Below are 23,678 nucleotides of genomic sequence, written 5' to 3'. Positions count from 1 at the left end.
AAGACTGGCCAAGATGGCGGATCTAGTACAAAATTACGTATTCGAATTTCCACAGTCCTGTCATTTAAGCTATGCATGTTTTTTTAAAAACCTTGTGCAGCAGGAATCAATCGCAAGCATGAAGTTAATTCTAAGGTTTTACGCTGCGTGTACTGTACATATTTGAGCTTGATCATTTATAGTTTGAGTACCGATCAACATTATAAAATCAGTTAAATTGTGCTTAGATACATATGTCCTTAGGAGCATATGTATATGTTCTTGTTTGCTACTGGGAAGCCCGGTAAGAGGATGAAATAACGCGGTGTTTATGGTGCTGTAATGAAAGTTTATTTAAATTCTCGGTTCAAGTTATTAAAACTCATCGTTGCATTTCTCATCCACTTACAATGACACACAACAAATTTATTGGATCTTATGTATTGCTGATTGTAGTAGGTTTGACCTTTGGTTCTATACTATTTCAAAAGTAATTAGCAGAGTATGACTAACACTAGCAGCACGCAAATAATCTAAATGATTATTTCTCTCATGATACAGCTATCGCTATGAATGCCTATTATGCTCTTTTGAAACCAGGAGAAATGTGAAAAATTTAGCACAAACGAGCAATGAAGCACGCCACCATATTCGAGTGGCTGCGATAGTCTTGTATTGTATTTTTGTCAATGGCAGTAGTTACATTTTGGATGGCACTTTATTCCATTTACACCACAACGACAACCTGCGCTTGTGTCGCCCTTTCCGGCAGGGCCCCATCGATGGCCTCGCGTTACCCAGCAGATTTCGGTCTTGCACATGGAACACTTGAGCCAATCGCAGCCCCATTTCTTCATAACTATTACCTGCCGATAAGTACAACGGAAAGGAAACATTGAAGGAAACCAACGTGGCACACATTTTTAGCACCTTGGAAGGGATCATGCTAGTCTCACCTGACACGTAGGGCAGCTCAGCGCATCACCATTCTCGATCATCTCCTGCAACATTGCTTTGGTGCGTCGTGCTTCTAAGTTAGTATCACAGTCACTGTTCATGCGGTCCTGGTACTGTTTGCAGTCGAGCCCATCATGAATGACCTGCAGAATGCAGTTGTGAACCAATTATGTTCGCGTGAATCATTTGTAGTTAGCCTAACACTTACCCGGCAAGTTAAACAGTTGACGATCCTGCATACGGGGCACTTGAACTGGTTCACGTTGTCTTCGTAGATGCACCAACCTCGACAGTTTGGCGTTCGGCAGTGGAACGTATTATCAATAGCACTTTCTGCCTGCTGGATCGATTTAGCGAGATGCGCCTCGTATAGCTCCTTGCTTACAAGAGCTTTGATTTCGCGTTGCTTTATCGATTGAAACAAAGAAACATTACTCAAAGATTGGCTAAGTATCAGGAATAGTAACAAAAATACAATACTACAATACGAAATACGAACCTGTATGACGCTTTCACAGCTGTATACGGCGTCGCTATACGGGCAGCGGATCTCCGCATCCTCGCTGTATTGAATTGTGCTGATCAGGCACTGCTTGCAGAAAGAATGCAGACAGTCCCGCAGTACGATGCCTTCGTACGGCTGGAACGCTCCAAAGCAAATTGGACATTCGAATGGTTCGATATTTGCGATCAGATCCGCGTTGTCGAGGTTGACTAGCTCCGTGTAGTGATTCGGGGCTACTTCCGTACCGTCCTCAGGAAGGGCAAGGCCATTTCGGCCAAAGCGAACTGCAGGGGTCTTGTCGACGGAAGTATTTTTCATTAATACCGCTCGCACGATGGGACTTGCCGTTGTAATGATCGGTCGTTCTGGTTTGACCATGCCACTAGAGTTGGGATTAAAATTGTCAACCCCGCGGTACTGACTACGAGTAATATTAGGGCTTCGATGTGCTGCGAAGGCAGTCATTACGATTCGACTTTGTTCTGGGATCTGCATGTGTTCTGGACGTACGAGATCACTGGTACGAGGCTTTGGAATCGGAGGTGGCGTAATCGGCACGTGATTCCTATTTAGACCACTACCAGTAATGGAATTGCTTTCATCATGCAGAATGTTGAAGATCTCGGATGACTTTCGATTGGACGAGATTCTGTTCAGATCGTTTCGAGTCTCCAAGGACGGATTCCTCAGCTGAACGTGCACTGTCGGTTCCTTCGCCTTTCGTCCAGGTGTCAGTGGAGGCTGCTGGTCTAGGAAGCGGGTTAAATCTTCCGGAGTAACCGTGATGACTTCGGTTGATTCAACTGGTTTGTACTGATCAGGACGTGCCCCAGTACACGCGGCACAGCCTGGTCGCTCAGGTGAATTGATTAACGTGCACAATCTACAAGTCCATCCTTTCTCGTTGTTCGTAGCATTCTCTTCCATAATTGGCTCGGCTTTGGGTTTTGTATTTCCTTTCGGAGTAGCTGTAGGCAATGCAGTAGCTCCTGTGGGAAAATCATTTTTTTTTATTTGAAATTGTTTTGTTTTTGAAACCTGTTGCAAAAAGCTTGCAGAGCTTACCGTGGACGATTTCATCGTTCTGTGTGTCCGAGTGCTCATCATCCGATTCGGAGGATACGGATAAGAGCTTAATTTCGGCCTTGCTGAAGTTTTGTCGTTGTGTCAATGGGGTATTCTGATCACGTGCAGAAACTGCAGGTTGTACAAGGTAAACGAACAGCGTACGATCGTTAGTCTGGATGCCGTAGTCGTATAGCGTCTTAGCGTCATCGTCCAGCTCACGGCCCTCACAGCGCCAACGTTGCACTGATAATGGGATTTGATACTCGTTGCTAATTTTTTCCTTCAATTGAGTGAGCGTCGCAAAAGCAGCCAATGTCACGCGAATTGGTCCTTTGTGGGACACTCTATCGTCGATAAAAACGTTAAGGCTATTGAAAGGAATATAGAAATTCATTAAATTTCATTGATATCTAACTTTGTGCTGTGATGTGTGTCGATTTCTGTTTTGTTTTTTACAAGCCTTGTCGTGCTTTCCACGATAAGGAAATGTTACCTTATATCCGTCAAACTGCCGGAAGCGTTAGAACTTAGACGTCCTGGACTCTGCCTCGTCACTGACAGCGAAACCTTCATCTTGGCCAAATCCATTGCCAATTCTGCGGCTCGATCATGTGCTCCTTCACCGATGGCTTGCTCAAGATTTCGCAGCAACTTGTTGAGAGCCAACGTTCCCGTTCTACCGATGTTGGTTGGCGAGTACAAGAGTGTGTTTCGGAACCGATCGACTCCCTGTTGCGATCGTAGTTGATCGCTAATGTGCTTCAACTTTTCGTCGTGTTGCTGTTGTTTCTCCATCAGCGACTTTCGATGGCGGTCTTGCAGCCGGGGCGAAAGCGGCACGTTAGAGGCTTTAGGAATAGATCTGGTCTCAGTACCTTGATGATGGCCTCCAACTGTGCGAAGGAACTGTTGCTCGTCCATTGCTTCGTACTGCATGCCATGAACGTCATTCGTCAGGACCAGTGTTGCTCCATTTTCCACTAAAGATTGTTGGCTAATTTCAGCGACCGTTTGGGGGATCGTTCCTCGCAGGTGTCCATCCTGGTTGAGGATTTTACGCTCAGCGCCGGAGGACGCTTTCATTTCGTCTGCTTCGAACGTCCGTCTCGGGAAGGATGTTTTCCTGATGGCTCCCGTGTTGGGGGATGAAATGGGTGTTAATTCCACCGTTGCTACCGATGTCATTGGCTCGGGTTCTTTTTTAGTGCTTTCCGCTTCCTCCAAAGACGCTGGAGACTTTCTCGCCATCGAAGGGCTACCCTTTTTTCTCAAGGGCAACGGGCTCAGGCTTTTCGTGCTAATGGGAATTCCCGAGGAAAGCCCATTTTTCCTCTGTAACAGCGGAGAGTCACGCTTCAGACTGCTGCTGTTATTGTTGCTGGGTGGTTTCTGTGCCACAGGATATTTCTCTGCCAGCGCTTTCGCGTTCATCGTTCTAATCATCTCACGCAGCCGTTCCTTCTCTCTTTCCAGCGCTTCATGATCCTGCTGTTCCTTGGTTTTCGCTGGAATTGCATCTTGTTCTGTCAGTGCTGATGGAGTTTGTTCCGTTTCCACGATGGCTTCAAAGCGCGCAATGCGTGCGTTTCGTATTTCTTCAATGTTAAATCGCTCGAACGATTTGTTCAGTCTCCCATACACAGCATCCTCTCTGTCCATAGTAGGTTCGGGAGAAGCTAGAGGAGCTGCTGGTACCATATTGCCGCACTTTGCGTGACTTTCTTTGAGTTTTTGATCGTCAAATTTATTGCTGCTGCCATCCCCAACACCTGGGAAACTTTCGGGGATGGCATTGAAATTCCGATGTCTTATAACCGTTGGCGCATCCACTTGGTGAGGATTACGATTCATCAGGCTTTTCACCCCCATCTTGGGAGACGCGAGGGGTTTCGTTTGTCCGTAGGAAGTTTTTCGCTGCACCATGGGAACCCTATCGTCACCGTTTGCACCCACCAGCAGCGTGCCGTTCGTGGCCGGTGCCGACAGAGGCTTGGGCATGAAATACTTTAGCACTCGTTCCGTTTTCTTATCCCACTCGTCGCCGTTTTGAGCCGATGTTGACGCCGGTTGACTACCAGACGGCAGTTTTTTGGCATCAGGAATCGGCCGTTTTAAAGGATGGTTAGGTCTAAGTGGAGGTTCCTCTAGGATGCTTAGTTTGCTATCGTAGGGCTTGATTCGCTCGCAGGCTTCACAAATGATTCGCCAATTGGGATTTTCTAAGGTACAGTAGGGACAGGTCCACAATCCCAGAAGATTCTTATCGCTTCCCGTTTTCGATAACCCGTTTGCACTTGAAACTGGTGTCTCGGCCGTGCTCGTTGTGAGTTGCGCTGTAGGAAGTTGCTCTAAAGTTGCTTTTTCAATCCTGGTCGGTGGTGTCGGTTGGTGCACTGTTTGTGGAATCGTAGACGAATTTGAAGGGCTAACTGACGATGTTTTGCACGGTTCAGCCCCGAAAAAATCCCTTCTCGCAACGAACGAATTGCTTACGGTTACTTTTCCCACCACTGGCACACTCGTAGCTTCAAATTTGGATATCAATTCTTTGGTGGTTTTTTGCTTATCTCCCTGCTGCTGCCCATCTAATGATTGCGTTCTGTCCGTTCCGTTGCTTCGGTACTCACTGTGCACTATTTCGGCCGCCTCTCGATCCAACTCGCTGATGCTGGGTATGCCAATAGCGGATCTTCGCTTTTCCGCGTCCCGTTCGCGACGTTTCGTGTCGTCCGACTTTTCCGTTATTTTCGTGAAAAGATTAAACTTTCCCACACCACCGGCTAGCGAGGACGATGGGCTACCACCAGGGTTAAGAGAGTGGGTGCCAGAGTCCTGTTGCAGCATCGAGTTCCGGCAGTATCCAACTTCAGGCAGATCGTCTCCGTTCTCTTTCGCATGCTTGCTACCAACGCTGCCAGTTTTCCGCTTATCGATCGTTTTAAGAATTATATCACGCTTGAACGGCAACGAGCTTTCCTGTTGCCGTATGCCAGATATCGGCCGCTTGTACCATGGTCTTGGGGAAATCGGACTTGTGGGCGCTTGCAGGGGTTGCGTCGTTTGACCTGTGCTCGTTTTAGCACTAGCGATCGCTTCCGCGTACAAGTAATCATGAATTGGGGAACGAGTTCCGTTTGCCCTGTTAAAGTGCTCCTCCATTTTCATCACATCACATGGATCCTCTGAGTTCGTAGGTGTTGGAGGTGTTTCCGGTGATTTTTGGGTGGGTGCGGCCTGCGACTGAACTTTGCGGATATTGTCGATCAGTTGCTGTTTCTGTTCCTCTGTCAGACCACCGGGAGGTGCCCGTTCTTCGGCGATGTTCGGCAGAGGTGACTGAGGTCGTATGAACGGAAGTGGCATGATGATCGTCGCTTCCGGCTCGGGAACGGGTTGTTTCGTTACGAATGCGGGAAGCGGGCGGCCTTCTATGATGGCTCGAATTTCCCGATCCTCCAGCAGGCTTGTGCTCGAGGAGGATTCGTTCAGCAAACCCGGAGTCGTTGAAGATATCGGTGGTGCCGGTGCGGGTCGCTTCTTTCGTGATAGCGTCGATGCAGGCGACAACGTGCCGTAGTTAGGAGTGCACGATCGTGTAAGTGTTCCTGTCGACGATCCGGTCGATTCCGCACCGGTGCGATCTAACGAAAAGGCCGGAGGAGGAGGTGCCCTTCGTTTTCCCTTCACGTGGACGTACGCCCCTGCTCGGCGGTCTTTGGAGCTATCACTGACCGTTCGACGGTGCCTACGTCCAGCTGGATCGCTGGCACCGAAAAATTCTTCACCCAAGCCGGACTCCCGATCCTCACTTAATGCTTCGCTGGCCGTTTGGGCGGTTTTAACTCCTCTCGTGGCTGGCAGGCTGAAATCCGCGTACACACTCCTTTGGTTATCCCTCGTGAGTGTCGCGTCCCGCTGTTCGTCCTTGGCAGGACTATCGCGGAGGCTCGCAAACAGACGATATTTCTTGCGCAGAGTTAACTCGTACTTGCGGTCCAACTCTCGGGCACGATCACGTTGCGAACACCGACGTTTGTAGCTGTCCGTGTAGGGGCCTGGTTGGATTGTTCTTCGAGATTCTGGGTTTCCGTTGCCCAGCACCGCTTCGTAGCAGTTCGGCGGCACAAAGGCAAACCCGTTAGTCGCCGTGCTGAGAATGCTGTCGCAGCTCGAGCTTTTGGAGAGGTTGTTGCAGTCGATCACCGGTCCAGGGCTTGGCGAAGAACTATTCGTACCATTGCTCGCCGTCTGACTGACACTCTCAACGTTCGTTCCGGAGTTCTTACTGCTCGCACTGTCTATCGTACCACGACTAGCGTTCGTTCCACTTCCACGTGGTGAATCCTCGGCCAGTGTGATTGCGGGTTTCCGCTGTCCTACACCGGCACTGACGTCCGGTTGCTTCGAGACTGGCTGCTGAGGACGTTGTTGTCGTTGACGCGACCGAGCGCTTTTCTCAACCAGTTCCGGTGTAACCGCCGACCCGCTAGCGCTTCGTGTGAGAACACGTGACTCATCACGACGGAACCAGCGGAAAAATGACTGGAAGCCACCTCCTCCCGAAGACGACGCTGTCGAGGCAGAACTGCTGATGCCAGAACGGGAACGTCCGTTGCTTCCCGCCGCTGATGAACAGCGGGAATCAGGAGCATTTTTGGACTAAAAATAACAAACCACGGACGTGAAATTAGAGAATGGGAAGTGCATGGTCTCGGGTGGAACCAGGATGGGCACGAAGTAATGCTACTTTGCCACAAAAATCACGGATGGATCGATTTGAACATTCCAAACAGACGTATTTGGGACTAAGATACAATTCAAGCGAAATCAAACTCTCTGGTAGCAAATATTTTCTGCTTGCGGGTTTCAAATGTATCAACATCTCACTTACCTGAACCGATGACTTCTTCAACTTCGAAATGGCCGCATTGTTGCTGCCGGCGTACGCGTTCACAAGCACTTTGGCACCACCATCGGATTGGCGGCTCATATTACTCGCGAATCCGGCGTCTCTGGTCCCCCTTCGACGAGTCAAAGAGGTGCATTATTCTATTAAACTACCGCACCACTTGAGACGGCAGCTGTTGTCCGCCCGGATCGAGATTCTACGCCGTCGCGGTCGATTACGTCAAATTGGGTGCTGAGCTCTCTGCAATCAGCTTGGTTCCTTGTTGGTTCCTTCAGAATGCACCACAGTTATGCAGGTCTTGTTGAGAATTTCTGCCACAAGATACGGAACGGATGGAAGACCAGTGAAGAAGTGAGCGAACACAATAAATCAATTGGAACGAGGCTTCTCTGGGTTGTATGCCGCGGTTGGGGCACCTACAGGACGCCTCTCTAACGCCGGTTAGTGGCGGAGAGGATACGCGGACGATTTTGACTAATAACTCCACCTTCGTTAACTCCCTCGTACAAACACCATGAATGACCTCTCACGAAAAGCCGGGACGTATGCTAAATTTATATCAAATCGTTTCGGCTTTTCCGAAGCACCGTCAGCCATGTGACTAACATTCGCACGCACAAAGCAATCGAAACAAGGCACCCGTCCAACGTGGGGCGATGTACCATACTACGGGCAGTGATTTATTGCAGAAGGAATGAGCAGGAGCCAGTTCCAGGCCTCTTCGACCTCTGAGGTGACCCCAGTTTCACGTCGGCATGTGGCGTAAGATTTCATATCCTGAATCATCGTCGTCATGCGCCAGCATGTGAGAATCCGGGATATGCACACGGCCGATCGGATCAGGCAACGTTTTCGGATCCAGCACCAGTGTCAAGCCAGCTCTCATAAGACGAAACGAATCATCAACGAAGGCAACGTAGATTATGGTGGCGCATACCACAGGCTACTGGGGTTAGAGGCGCAAAAAAACATCCGAACGACAAACGACTCACACCGTGCGTGGCCTTCGTCTTCCAGCTTTTTCATCGTTCCCATCGTTTCTGTGTTTTTCGTCACATCAGGCGTACACAAGCATGCGGTGGAGGGCATGTAAATGACGCGACCGCGTTGCATTTGCGGTGGTGCATTATGGACGCTGGGCATGGAAAACCTCGGCGATGCAATGAGCCGTCAAAGAAACGCACGACGACAGACGCTATGGATGCGGATGGGACCCCGAATATCTTTGCCAGTGGAGGCAATCGTAGGGAACTTGGGAAGCTTGGGAGCGGCAACCGGGTGACAATGTTTAATTATAAATTACCGAATGCCCTCGAACAGAGATTAGACCTATGTTGCAGCTCTACTGCGACAGAATGTGAGTCGTTTTTTCTTACACCTACCGGCTTAACATTGGATCGTTTGGTAAGAATGACTATGTCATCTCTTGCTCTTGCCAGTTTGGCAGTATATTTAGTGCCTGAATAAGCTTTCACAAAAGCGGAACTGCATCGCACCGTTCTCAGTGGATCGGAAATTTTACAATTATGACTACGCGCCGCTGTTTACTCAGCGGTGAGCCAAAACTTTGCGGCTGAACAAAATTAACGCATAGAGAACAACGCACCGATCTTACTGAACGTGTGCAAATTGCTCGGAACCTCCTCACGTACTTGACGGATGCGTAATCTTCCCAGGTCTCATGTACTACAGCGAGCTGAATGTGGATAGCTTGCTCGCGGTACATTGCGTTGGAAGATTCGATGTCCTTCGAGTAAACAAAACTAGACGGAGCGATGAAGGAAGCACCGATCAGGCCATTGCAAATGGGTAAACAGAGGAATTAGCTACGTTGTTCGCATGCCTCTTGGAACCGTACACCGACATGTTTTACGGGTCCGGATTTTCTCCGAGCAGCCAAACTGGGCCGACAGCGGCATTGTGGATGCTGGAAACGGATAAAGTGCAGCTGGTGTCTGGTTTTTGGGGTGTATTTAGCACACGCTTCGGCGCTTTGCTTGAGGGTGAGAGAAAAGACCAATTATTTTGAAATAGCTTGTTCGGAATTTCTCAATTGGCTAAGTGATAGCAAACGTTTTGCGTAGCCACGGGATTAGACACTGGAGGTAGGGCATTTCGACATTCCTACGCTGGACGCACCGGGATGAGCACCAAATAATGCTTTCGAAATTACGATTGTGAAACAAGAACCATGTCTCAATGTTCTTCCTCGTACAACCAGTCCAGCTGGAACTTGTGGTGCTTCCAATAAGTCACCGGACGTAAATCCCGCGTCTCACTTGGTGGGATTCCACTTTCACACAAAGATGTCGTGGCTCTCTCGCCCTTGGTTGGCACGAATGAACTGACATTGACGAGCCTTCCGACCTGACTAGGCTAATTTACGGGGAGCTGCTCGTCTCACGTGCAGAGAAAAATCACGACTGCATCACGTGCATTTAATGACCCCTGCCTGTGGGTCCTGTGGCTGAAGGCAGAATATCATCGGAAAAACGGCCACATCAGTGCGGTCGAGGTGGTCTCCCCTTCAAGTGATCGTTTTACTCGTTCTACACCTTGTTAGACGTCGAAAGACACTCCACCAGCCTCTTGAGTGGTGGCCCACTATCGATGCAATTAAAACCAGCCCCAGTCACATTAACTTGTTTGAGATGGGAAAGGGAAGGAAATAAATGAAAAGTGAATGCCGTAAAACCAAACCCACCCGAACACCGGGCGTTAGACGGTCGGTTTAGGAAGAAACCATGCGCTGACAGATTCACGTTCGACTCGTGGTTGCGCTTCGAGAATAGTTCGAGAATAGAGGGTGTTTTCCGGCCTCTGTGTGAGCGTCATCGACGGAAAAGTTACAGCTTGTAGCCTCTACAAATCTAAATTAACCACTGGAACACGGACAATGTGCATTCGATGCTTCGACGATTTTGGAGCTCTCGTTGGTGGTGTTTTATGACAAACAATAAACCCGCGTGGCAACACACTAACGACGTTAAAGCGAGCTGAGATATGTATAAAAGCACCTCCCAGCATGCATGCTATCGTATTTCCTCGAACATGGCGATTGTTTTAACGGGAGCCGGTCGAATCATCCCGGTTGGAGGAGTGATGGATGTTAATATAATCGTCATACATCGCTTAAAGATTTGTAATTATTGTCCGCAAATCCGCAAATGCAACGATGCAGATCAGCTGCATCCGAATGCAACTGGGAGGTTAATAGCCCTTAAGAGTAAACAAGTATTTCCTCCTTGGATCTACGGTCGCTAAAAACTACCCTCCGGGGATTCATCCCGCCGACACTGTCTCTTCGTGTGGTTTATTCACGTCTCGCCGGATCGCAGACGATATAGTAATTACTCAAATGCGAGCGTGACGGGGCACTGTTTCCGTTCAATATTAATTTAATTTGATGTCAGCACGTCCCGCTGCAGCTGCTGGAAAGTGCACCGAGCATACTGTGTTGCCCCGGTGGCTAATCGGGAAATTTTGCACCACACGGTGTAAGCCGCCGCATCCGGTGAACGCCGCGTTTGGAGAAAGGAGCACGATCAACGACCAGTGAGTTGGGTAAATTATACAAAATTGCCGTCCTCCGGAACTCCGGGCTGCTTAGTGCTGCCGGGAAAGTCGATCACCAGGCAAGGAGACACTCTCGCTAGATGCCAAAGCACTGCCAGCGTTCGTTCAGGGACGTGAGGCCGTGCATTTAAAAATAATCTCCACCCATCCGCAAAGGCGCCTACCGTATGTTACTGACTCGACTACAGAGTGATTTGGCCGTATGCACACGAAAACCGCTTTTCGACATTTGCGCAAAACCATTCACGAACCGTGACTGTCGTGACGAGCCTAAGTTAGTGGGCATTTGCACAAATATCGCAGTAGATGGTGATCGCGAGAAAAGTGCGAATGATTCAGAGTCGATCTTGACCGATCATACAATAGTTCATGGTGACTGATGAGCTGTTTGGGCACGATACGTTTGAAAGTAAGTACATATTCTTCCTAATAAGAGCAACAAACGGACATGGTGCAGCAATTCTCACCTCACAAAGGGAAGCGCAAGGAAAATGCGATGACGCTTTTAATATGACAGTTTGATCCACTCAGTGTCAGACATCCTTGGAACGGAAGCTGTTATATTGTGCTGCGAATCGAATGGTGGTACAGGCTTTAGATGCGCCCGGTTACTGATCGGTCTGTGGCGGCAGAAGCAAACCGACATTCGTTACTTATTCATCCTGCTGATGTCGTCGGTGCCTGGTTTCACGCTGTCACAGACCGTCACACCACGGATCCGAGATGGAACGGTAGCAAAATTTACACCACATCTGACGCACATTGCGTTTCCACACTTGCACAATCATGAGCCGCACACGATCATCGCTGAGGATGGCTTTACTACGTACGAAAATACCAGCCGTCGGATAGCTGACTGCCACCCGCATTCACTTATCCCGGGGACAGCTTCGGTTACGGTGACGGACTTTCAGCAGATTCACGTTCGAGAAAATCGAGGAGAAATGACACGCACGCACGAGGATCACGCATCGAGGATCACGATCACTACACAGGGGCGCGTTTTGTACAAGTGTTTCAAGTATCACCTCCTAGCAAACCACTTTCAAACACTCTCTCTTCTCTCTGGACAAGGCACGCTCAAGGTTCGATCTTCTGTTTGTCCAGTTGCTTGTTTCTAAGGGGACCACCACACTTGATGGAACTTCACTCGGGACATCAATCCCAGGGTTGTTTCGTTTGGTCGCGGGTTGAACCGCTACTGAACACCGCGCCGGCTAGCACTGAGTCCCATTTCCCTCGCAAAACCGAGCTCGAGTTCGTTTCGCATTTCCCTTGCAGCCAGTGAGTGAGGAAAAATTATAAATATCACACACCGACGGATCGCCAACGACAGCCAGGCTCGAAAATTCGCCGCAAATTGGGCGCAGAGCGACGGGTGAATAAAGAGAGCGAGAGAGAAAGAGAAAGAGAGAGAGAGAGAGAGAGAGAGAGAGAGAGAGAGAGAGGTTCATTTGAGATCCGGTCCTATCTATCCTGCTGGCGGATGATGGGTGGTGGGAGGGGGGCAAGGATGGGACACGAACCTTCCCCGAGATGGGTGGATCGTTTCGCACCGGGTATGTCGTTGAGTTTGCATATTATTTATTCTTTGCCCGGCGTAACTGAACGCTTGCCGGGATGTTTATACTTTCCTGAAAACGCGTGCGTGAGCGAGGGAAAACGAGGAAAATGCGCTCACGGCTACGCTTGGCAACGGCTCGTTTGGCGAACGTTTTTCGGCATTCATCGCTGGACGTAAAGGATCACCGAAAGTCGTGGTGGCTAGGTGTGGATTAACTACCACCACAGGAAGAAGACGTGGGCATGAATTCTTGCCTTGAAGAGCAGCGTCTCAACGTCAGCTGAATTTGATCACCAGGCGAGGGGTTCTATAAATTGCCAGCGCTTGTCAATGAATTCCGAACGGCTCGGAGTTGTACAAGCTCGAAAAATGCAAGAAATGGCAGAAATTTATTTCAACATGGTCACGTTTCCCCAATGTCGGGTCGGTCAGTTTGGTAGGTCCCTCGTGCGTGCCGACGCCGGAAAACGGTGCTGACACAGCTGTCCACGGCTCTTGTGCCCATTCTTCGAAACAAACGAACAAATGATCATATCAAAACTCACAATATTTTCACCTGCTTATTTTTAGATTTAAGCAAGATGTCTCAGCGCTCCATGATGATATGTTCAGAATGAACGGTAAAACTTAACGCTGGTTTATTGTTTGTAGATTTCCACAGACAGGCAACTTAGTTTGATTGTTTTAGTACTACTCGTCACGTGTGCGCATGCACTGAACACATCGTTCCATCGTCGCCATTTGCAAATTGGCCACCATTAATAACAATAAAGGTAATGACTTCATAACTCTCAGCCTACCCACCGCAAACCGAAACGTCTTCATTTTGGTCACTTTTCTCACTGGCTGATGTTGGGTTCAAGTGTAGGAGTTGAGTGATGGTCAGACAACCGTGTCTGCTTCCGCCATTTCACTACTGCAGAAGCGTTGCGGCAATATGGAACTGATGTTATGTGTTTTTAGCTCGTCACAGCTGACTTTTCTGGCCATGGACGATGTTTCGAAAGTTCCCCCGCTGCGACTCTATATATTTTGTAATAGTTCTCATTTTCTTCGAAAACATTGCTAGAGTAACCAACGCAAATCATCCCGACGTGTTACTTGCTGCACGAATGTACGTCCATCATTTAGTCTGATGAGGAAAACGGCAGCTAAGTGTGTGGTGTTCGGTAGTTGGTAATGTCAAAAGCGATTGATCGTGAAAATACCTAAATTCTGGTTAGTCGGAGAAATGATAGCCGGAGGACAGAAATAGTCATCACTATTTTTGGCATTCTTCAGTAGCTACTTTTAGTGAGAAAAAGTACGCCATAACGAATGCTACCCATGTACAGATCCTATCGAAATTGAATCGGATCTCCAAAATAAACCCAGTTAATAAGGTCAGTTCGGAGTAGCATCAATAAACGTTACTCTCTTCCTACCATCACATTCGGTTGTGTTATTATTGCTTTTAATATGAAAAATAAAAGACCTCCCCTGAGGCATGAGCCGTGGGCCATGACGGTGACATATGGTCAATTAACGAAACATGAGGAAAAATTGGCCAAGCATAAGAAAAAACAAGATAAACACCCTGTACGCTCGAGAAGAGAGCGAAAAGAGGACACGTAATTCGAGAACCAATTGAGTGTGTGTTTTCTTTCATTTCAAGAAGAAGAATAATCCACGGGAACCGTGAAAAATTTCCACAAAAGAATCTTCAAGCGATTGAGTGCCGATCGTAAAAGACCATGCGTCGCCTTTGCCAAACGGATAGCATTTGGGAAATCCTCATCGAAATCCAAGCTTTTCACGACGACAAACGATTGAATGGATTGATTTTCGAAACAGTGGGTATGATAAATAGGCTCAATTAATCTATCTGCCACGAGAGTACCCCCACTGTCAGGAGGTTTCAAACCTCCCGCAGTAAGGTTCTCGAAGATATTAAGAAATCAGTATGTTCTGACACGCGATCAGTAGTGTAACATTTCCACCGGACTGCTCGATCGATAGTTGAAGGTTTAAAAATAAACCACGCCAACGGATTTCCTTTCGCGAAGCGCCAGCACGCGAAAAGTGAACGTGGGAAGACGCCCTGTCGTGAAGCAGACCACTTGGGTGCCTGGTTGGACGAATTGGTACTTTCTTGCTGGGGATGCCAGCCGTGGTTTTCCCTATGTTGTGTTTTCTTGGCGTCAACAGCTCAGTGGAAATAAATGAGCCATTCAGGTTCACCTATATTCGCAGTAAAACGAACTGCGGCACAAATTATCACGACCAGGAACAACGCGACCGATATCGAACACGATCGCGGCGTAGTTTAATTTGCTGTGCGCGTGGCTCCGCCATTGTACAGCAAAGTGTGTATGTGTTTGCATCACTAATTGTTCGTAGCGCGAAGGAAAATTGCACCACTCCAGGGTTAGTTTACGAACAGTTCCAATTGCTCCAATTGCAAATATTTATTACAATTTTGACGCTCTATGTCGAACGCGGTGTCGAATGGTTGCGAACACCAATCAAACGATCACTGGAGGAACGCTGGCCTCATGTAGCACCGCACTACTCGGTTTTGCTGGCTGTGGGCCGCAGGAATGAAATACCGTACACAAGACACATTTGCACACTACCCCACAGTTTTCACCGGCGTACGAATATCCGAATTTTCCATCACAGCGAATTTTCGCCTCCTTTTCGCACCATCCAGCCCTGCGGGTGGTCGCCGAATCGTAAACAGTTCGTAAAGCAATAGGACACGCGAAAAGGGGTAGAACCATATAAATTTAGCCGTCGAAGACGTTTTCTGCGCCTGATGAGAGCAATATCGTTGCCCAGCTCGGCTTGTAGAGCACATGTTGCGAAAATAAACAAAAAACTGCGTTGCGAGTACCATGATGAAAAATGTGGGACGCGAACTATCACCTACCATCCGATCGATCCGGACGATCGTTTCAACAAATGAACGACTCTACACCCTTGGTTCACTCCAATCGCAAAGACGGTCGCGATCCACGATCGTCGGATGCTGCAGAAAAACTGAGAGACAGAGAGCGAGACGTCGTTACCGCCTGCCGGCGTGTTGATGATTCTATTCTCGCAGTACGTATCACAAAGACACTAGCGCCATGCGTTGATACTATGATTCAAAAAATGTGGACGATCGATCGCAATCACGGACTAGATCGGCGGGTTTACTGTATGTTAGGTATTACTTTATTTGTACTCACCGCTTCGCACCCTACTAAACTCACATTACCTTCTTCCAGACCCGCTGTTCCGCATTGCACGCGGAGAAGCTGGTACAGCGATAGCGATCGCGAACTAATCGCACAGTACCACTTGGCAGTGTCGAGCATTGAATTACTCTTTGTGCTGCGGATCTTGGGTAGGAGTATAAGTTCATTTTGTAAATTAGATGCAGTGGATGTGGTATTTTCATTCGTTAGTCGCAGTGTAAAATTTGTTGAGATTTACGATTTGGCGAATAAAATTTGGAATTTGAATTGAAATTATTTTTTTGACTTTCCAACCGTTAAAATTAGATGCGAAACATCTTTACAGTAATCCAAAACATCTTGATTAGTCGCCTTGATCCATAACACCTTGATTAATTCTATAAATTATATCACAATAAAGATGCGTATTTTAGCATCTCGGTTGAATAGACAAGAAAAATCAAGCAGAAATTGTACTTTTTGTATCTTTTTGAATAAATCTAGATTGATTGAAATTCGGTTATAACGAATAACCATGAGTAACAAGTTGTTTGCATTCTATTCAAACATCAACGAAGAAGAGATTTCATTTCAACTATCTACAAAATTAAGCACATCCGAACATAGAACTACCCTGCATCTTTTTGAATTTTAATATTGATTGAGATTGTAAAAGTCCAAAAGTCACGAGATGGTTCATCATTATCGTATGAGTTTATTGCTCTTGTTGATTGTATATTTGTATTGCTTTTTTATAAATTGGTGTAAATATGATAACTTTACTACTCATTTGATTGATTAATGCAAGAAATACATAATTCTAATCAATAAATCAAAAGTATAACTCATTTAATACATAGCGAGACAAAGCTAACGCAAAGCGAGACAAGTTTTGACAAGTGCCTTATCCTATCGTCGGTACGCACCCTAAGCGCAGCTGTCAAATGTTTTCATTGCCGTTCGATACCGTGTAGCTTCGTCCTTATAACAAAAATAGTCAGAAAATTGAAGCGAAGCCATTCGAACAGTGCGTAGAAATTGTTACTCAGATTTCGATATTTATGTCAATCGTGTCGTGTTGCGAGATTGTTTTGTGTTTCTAAAACCCAAACCTAAGCGACGACGATCGCACAGATCGAGACAACTGTACATTTTGCGTAACAACAGACAAAAACGCCTTCGACGCCAGCAGCAGTAGCAGCTAATCGTTTCCCGACTCGTCGCCATCGGTGACCCAGTAAAAAAGCGAAAATGATGGAAAAATACAAGTTTTCTTTATACATCTATATGTAGCCTGTAGGGCAAAGGTTAGAGTGCATCCATTTGGAGCTCGTAAAGGTAGATGCGCGGAAGTAAATGGTGTGCATTCTTGGTTTGACTGCATTCTTAACGTTTACTGAGAAGGACCGTAAAGAAAAGTGCACGCTGTAGTGTGTGTGTGTGCCCTCATTGTGTGAGCCATTGGTTGCTGCGATTTGTGTGTCACGCAGCGTTCAAAACGGTGTCGTTTTCCTGATATCGTGAAAATGCACTAAATTGGACCCGCCATCTCTCTCCGTTGGCAAAAGTGTGTTTGCTGCGCCATACAGCTGCGTCCACCAGTGTCCTTGCTGGTGCGCCAACTAGCGACGAGAGTGTGACTTACAGGAGAGTTCAGGAAGAATCGCAGAATCGTTGAGCTTTTGAGGGAAAATCAGCTTGAAGGTCAAAACAAGGATTTTGTCTTCACCATCGTAGGGCAGTGCTATTTTTGAGCTCCAAATTAGGAGCATCCGTGCGTGTGTGCGTACATGTGTGGTTTCTACCAATAGACCATCTGTCGCTGGAAGCAACTAGAGTCGATAATTAACGGTAAACAAACAGAGAAAATCGTAGGGCACTCCGAAGCCTACGAGGACGCGGTAAGTAAGTTTAGCGAAACCAAGTCTCCCAAAAGAAGGGAAAGAAGTCTCGTGTGTACAAACCAAACGAGTGAGCCAATCGACAACCGAAAAATTTTTCCCCTTCAAAGTGTGCGTTGCAACCGTGAAGTGCGTCATCGTACGAATACGCTGACTAAAAGTAACATTGCGGACGCTGGGTTGTTGTGTTTGGGCGGCAGTGTTTTGTTATTTTCGTGTGCTAGCCCGCTCGAGGGTTGAGGTATACAGGTTCGAAGTAGATAGATCGCTATCTGTTCACAGCACCGTGGAAATCTGGTACCAGGGTGCAGAGATTCCAGTAACTCCCCTAAGCTGAAAGAGAACCGGGGACTGTAGACAAGCCGACGAAACTCCCGGTAAAACTACTTGCCCTCGATCGGCAAGGGAGACGTACGCTTTCTCTGTACTTAAATGTGCCCGCAACCAGCCATCGTCGACAGCAACCGTATTAATAGCTGCAATCGCCGCCGCCGCTGCCACCAGCAGGTCGCGAGCACGAAAATATTCAAGAAGAGGCTCTGCGTTCACCCGACCACCATGTTCAGAATCGCCCTCAAGATCAACAACGGCCTGATAAGATCACCCAAGATGGTCAAATACTCAGCCGCTGCGTGTCGGAGTTGCTTCCCAGCGAACCTGCCGCTGCTGCACTAAGAAGGGGTGCTGAGTGAGGTTCTACTTCGTTCCACCATTCGTCGTTTGGCCAGTTTTTAAGGCAAACTCTGTACCTTATAAGCACCATAAGTAAGGCATCGTTAATTATTGGTTTGGTTGTAAACAAGAGGAAGAACAACGCGCCTAAAGCACAAAGCTGCACACGCTATTTTCACCGCCAATGAACACCCAGGCAAAGCGCTAGAACCATCGACAGTAAGCAAATATCGCGGAAAATATTGTTCATAACTAAACTACAGTAAAGGGAGAGCGAGAGAAGGGAAGAAAAAGAGGAATAACGCACTTTTGGAGCACAGCGACATCACTGAATTTTCTTGCTCTAAATTTGCGCAAAAATTGTAGCATCGACACAAAAAGGGAACACCGCATCGGTAGCCAACATTGTCACGTAAGAACACCAAAACATACCCAGCATCACGATGAAGCTGCTGGAGAGTACGAGCTTCGAGGCGGTCAACAATAAGCTGCACATCGAGACGGGCGACAGCACGATATATGGCCGTATCGAGTCGTATTCCTGCAAAATGGCGGGCAACGATAAGGCGCTGTACAAGCGGTTCACCTCGGAGCAGGCTCCGACCGATCTGCAGGCACTGTCGCCACCGCAAACCCTGCAGGACATGTCACCGCAGCTCCTCCGCAGCAGCCTGTCCGGCGACGAAAGCGTCACCCTGTGCAACACCATTTCTCGCAAGACGCTCTTCTATTTGATCGCAACGCTCAACGCAGCGTTCGAGCCGGATTATGACTTCAGCGAGGCCAGGGTAAGTTGCCACAGTGCATGATGTTGCGATGGTCGTTACTCTCACGTGCAAGGGAAATCCTCCCTCTCCGAGCCCTGTGCAATTGGTTCTTCTATAGATCGTAGATGCGCAATTACCTCCCTACACCGATTGTCCCATCTCCCTTTTGTACGTTCCTCCCAGCGACTGTGAAAATCGCGTTTCCCATCCAACCCTGAGACGTCATTTTCGCTCTCCCTCATTGCACCGCAGGCATATTAAACACGGGCTTTAGCAGCTTTTAGCAAGCGAAACCCTTTGACCTTGTGGCAAGAGGCATCAGATGATGCTTTTCGTTCACCATTGTTGAACCCTTGAACCGGATTGGCACAGCTGAGTGGAACCAAAAATACTCGAAGGATGTGACCGTTCTGTGCACGCAAGGAGATGACGAAAGGAGCGTACGGGACGAAGTTGTGTTTCTGCGTTGCTTGAACACATCCGTATAACGATTTTCTCTAACAATGAACAACAAATTTCACGAAACCAAAGCCACATTGGCTATTAGTAAACAACATATCGTGTGTTGTGAGTGCGAGAAACCTCTCGTCTAAGGCATAATTTTTTTTATTGTTTTATAGAGACTTTGAGCTTGGGAGTATCTTAGGCATAAATACTCTTTTGGTCGGGTAAATGTGGTTGTTCTTGCCTTGTGAGAGATTGCGACTAAACGGATCTCTAGTCGAGTTGTGACGGTCACGATTCTCTATTTATATTCTCTTGCGTGCAAACGTAGTTAATTTTTCTTTTCTTTGCGTCATTTTTCACATTTTTATGCGTTTTGTTGTTATATATCAATTCGACACCTACTGTTCCTAAGAATATATGCCATTATTAGTATGGTCATCAAATGGCAGTGGTATATAAATTAATTTTGAATTTTCATCTCGTTTCCGCTGCTCTAGAGCCATGAATTCAGCAAGGAGCCGTCGCTGCAATGGGTGGTGAACTCGATCGAGAGTAACCTCAGCCCAGTGGCCGGCGAGCAGTACAGTAAGATTCGTCACGCGCTCTGGACGACGATCGAGGACGAGATCTCGCTAAAGGACTGCGACATCTACAGCTATAATCCCGACCTGAACTCGGACCCGTTTGGCGAGCCAGGTTGCCTCTGGTCGTTCAACTACTTCTTCTACAACAAGAAGCTGAAGCGCATCGTTTTTTTCACTTGCCGTGCGATAAAGTAAGTATTCTCGTTCCGAGTGTGATCGCTTTCCCAAAGGCAACAGGAAAAGATATGGAGAAGCGAACGATTTCATCTGCTTTGGTAAAATAATGCTTATGATTGCGAGCAACTTAACCATCGTCCCTCATTTTTGTTTTACTTCTCTTATTCTCTGTATGAAACACCCTGAAGGGTTCATAATGATTTTGTGCTTTTTTGTCGTTCCCTGAGTTCTTGAAGATGCCATGCTGGTCTTTCGAACTTCTCCCTTTACGAAGCGTGCGTCAGATTTGAATAATTGATGGAAGAGAAACACATTTTCATACACAAACGATGATCAGCCAACTTTCACTGGCGAGTTGATTACTCTGTCGTGCATTGCAGCAGGTGGTGCAAAGCCTAGTTTGTTGGGTAAACCGTAAATATTTTAATTATTTCCATGAGCCGCATGGTCGAAATTGTGGTCATTTTAAAATGAAAACGCTAAAGCGTTGAGACTGATTTCGGACTGTGTGAGGCAAGAGAAAGCCCGAGTAGTCTCAAATTTATTTGCTGTAAAATAAAGGCGTAGCTGAAAACAAGCGGGTTATAGTTGGACGCTTTTCGCAAAGCGGCTTGCTTTCTTACCAAATGGCGATATGAATTTAAACCGACATGAAAGTCGAAAATGTCGGGCTTTTATTTTTACCACTCATTTGCAGATAAATATTTCATTAGTTTGGATCGTCCGCCCTAACTTTTCCGGCCAATGAGGTTTGGAGCTAGTGAGTACGTATATCCGCCAGCGGGGTGTGGATGTGTTGATAAAAGAAAAACGCGCATAAAAATAGCTCGTTTGTTTTTGTTTCCTTTGTTTAACCGACGCCTGCCTCTTGCGTTCCTGCTCACGTTGGAACGTGAAACCGTTCCTCGGTGTATGACCCCTAAGAGCAACAATTTCTAATCCAAAGCGATGTATTTTCCGCGCCAGGTTCCATAAGAGTTATTTATAGCAGACATTGATCAAACAAGCGTGCATTTTCGGAAGGATTTGCCACAATTCATACTCCAGTGACGTCGGCTAGTCAACCCTTTTTTATACGCTTTTTTAATAGAACTCAGCTTTAATAATATCCTTGTTAAGTTGCTCGCATATACATGTGAGTGTTTTGTGCTTTTTATTGCTTTATCGTCGTGTTAAATATAAATGAATTCAGAATGTTCTAACTTAGTATTTGATTGCGTCAATTGTAGAAGTTTATGGCAATAAGAAAATCTGAACAATGTCGGTTGTATAAGCACGCCATTTTACGCTAGGTGTGAGAATAACCATTACGATAAAAAGACCTCACTTCTCTTGTGCTAGACGACATACAGTGGCTTTTGTTCATTTATCATGACTAGAGCAATACGTGACATATTGGCGTTTTGCATTGTGAGCAAAAAAATAATACTTTGCGATCAATTTTCTGCGAGCTCTCGTGCTCTGCCCGTACCATGTGCTATAAATAAACAAGCTGCAGCAGTTTCAAGGCTGGCTTGATTTGGTTTAAACACATCGGAGCTGCTCCATGCTGTGGACAGAGAATGTTTGTCGTTTAAGATTCGTATTTTATTTCTTTCATGTTCTTCTTATGTTACATATGACATTGTTTTTGTTACATTTTCTTTGCAGCTCGGTTTACGTGGATTCCGGATTCTCGAGTGATTTCCCCATGGAAGATGACGACGAATGTTACTAGAGAGTGAAATGATACGTCCTTATTTTCTGGTGACTGGTGATTGCTGCAATTGCAACCGAAATGCACATCAAACCCAGCTGCTGCGGACATCAGTCCTCTAGACTCCCTTGATATCGCTATGATGATCACAAATTTAACTTTTAATCATTTTTTTATCATTTTGTGCATGTGTGAAACTACGTCGATTGTTCTCTCAATGAACTTGGACTAGATTTTTTAAATGTTCGAATTAACGTATAGGGTTTCTCTTCTTTTTTTTACAAAATTAGAGCACACACGCTTCACTGAACGATAGCAATGAAATAATCAATAATGTCGCCTTTATCGATAGGCACTTTGATAAACAAAAACTTCATCTTTTCAGTGAGCAAAAGCTCACCTTTCCAATCATAGCTACTTATCACACTTTGCTAATTAGTGTTGCTAAAATTAGTCTTTCTTTCTAACCGTACAAACGAATAACTAGACCAACATTTTAGCATCCAATAACACTATCCATTGACCATTCTGAGCAACAGAACATATTTGCCACGTGTGTGCTTCTTTTTTGTTTTATTTTTCTTCTTATAATACGGAAACGATCTTTATGTTAGCAGTGTTCACAAATCACAAATGAAAATCATAAATATGAACAATATTTCTTTGATATAAAAATATCGCTAGTAAATCAGGCAATATGTCGAACTTCTTGCTAGTGCTTGCATCTGCCACGGCAGCACTAGTACGCTGGTAGGAATGCAAAAGCGCGATGCAGTGAACGGAGGAGAATAACACAGTTTCGAACAGAAAAACCAACCAAGAACAAGACACGACACTGTTATGCGAGGGCAGGTGAGAGCTGCGGTGTGAGAACTCGCGTAACGGTGGGTGCGCGATGCTGGCAATGCGTAACCAACTGGAGCAACTGGAAGAGCAATCACGTTATATAATTTAATAGGCTGAAAGGGGCAGTAGAAGGAGAAGAAAGGAGTCATTGAAGGTGCTCATCACAGAAGATAATGATGCGCGAATGCGTTGCAAGCTTAAATAGATGGGAAAAGGGTCAATGATTCGTTCGCGCGCTCTAATGTGCTGTTAGAACGAACGACCCGAAGCAGCAGAATGAAATGTTTCATTGGTAAAATGCAAGAAGCAGATTAGTTACAAATCTTACATAGTTCTATTAAAGCAAACTCGTCTCCTAATCAGACAACAGCAAGAGCAGTAGAGTGTAGCACGCTTGATTGGTGATTGGAGACAATGTTCTAGGCGAGTAGAGATCGAGCTCTTCCAGTAAACCGACAGCGGAACATGCAACACGCAGGGAGTACCTCTGCAGTGCTGTGGCTGTGGTTCTCCAGTTGGCGAAATTGCCCCTGTTTCCTGTTTGCGAACGACGCGGTTGAATTCTAATTGTCCCGTCGGTAGACCCGACCTTTGCGTTGCTGTGGGAAAGGTACAGAATTGTCCGAATGCGGCCATCAAATTCAAACATCAACCAACATCGCCTCGTCCGCAAACGGTAGACAGTGAACAGGTACACTGAGAGGGATAGGGCGGCTCCCCGGACAATGCGGGGTAGGGAATTCAAATGATGCAAATAATGTCACCGCATATCATGCAATACATCATCCTGGCGACAAACAGGCGTTGAATATCGACGTAAAAGAACATCT

The 23,678-nt window shown here is 46.7% G+C and overlaps 2 protein-coding genes across 2 annotated transcripts; one reads left to right on the top strand and one right to left on the bottom strand.

The window, feature by feature from the left end:
• Positions 1–346: 346 nt before the first annotated feature.
• LOC128722892 (uncharacterized) lies at positions 347–7,499 on the bottom strand. Its single transcript, XM_053816578.1, has 7 exons — positions 7,401–7,499; positions 3,003–7,168; positions 2,507–2,877; positions 1,436–2,430; positions 1,145–1,342; positions 936–1,079; positions 347–845 (listed from the first exon to the last, which is right to left on the bottom strand). The coding sequence occupies exons 1-7, from the start codon at positions 7,497–7,499 to the stop codon at positions 666–668; spliced, it is 6,153 nt and encodes a 2,050-aa protein (XP_053672553.1). The 3' UTR covers positions 347–665.
• A 10,759-nt stretch (positions 7,500–18,258) lies between these two features.
• LOC128725464 (repressor of RNA polymerase III transcription MAF1 homolog) lies at positions 18,259–22,251 on the top strand. Its single transcript, XM_053819212.1, has 3 exons — positions 18,259–19,119; positions 20,043–20,320; positions 21,957–22,251. Exons 1-3 carry the CDS (start codon positions 18,775–18,777, stop codon positions 22,021–22,023), a joined length of 690 nt encoding a protein of 229 aa, XP_053675187.1. The 5' UTR covers positions 18,259–18,774; the 3' UTR covers positions 22,024–22,251.
• Positions 22,252–23,678: the final 1,427 nt, after the last annotated feature.

The sequence above is a fragment of the Anopheles nili genome, chromosome 3, assembly GCF_943737925.1.
Source record: "Anopheles nili chromosome 3, idAnoNiliSN_F5_01, whole genome shotgun sequence".
Taxonomy (NCBI): domain Eukaryota; kingdom Metazoa; phylum Arthropoda; class Insecta; order Diptera; family Culicidae; genus Anopheles; species Anopheles nili.
The sequence above is the reverse complement of the archived record's forward strand: the minus strand, read 5'-3'. Positions and strand labels throughout refer to the sequence as shown.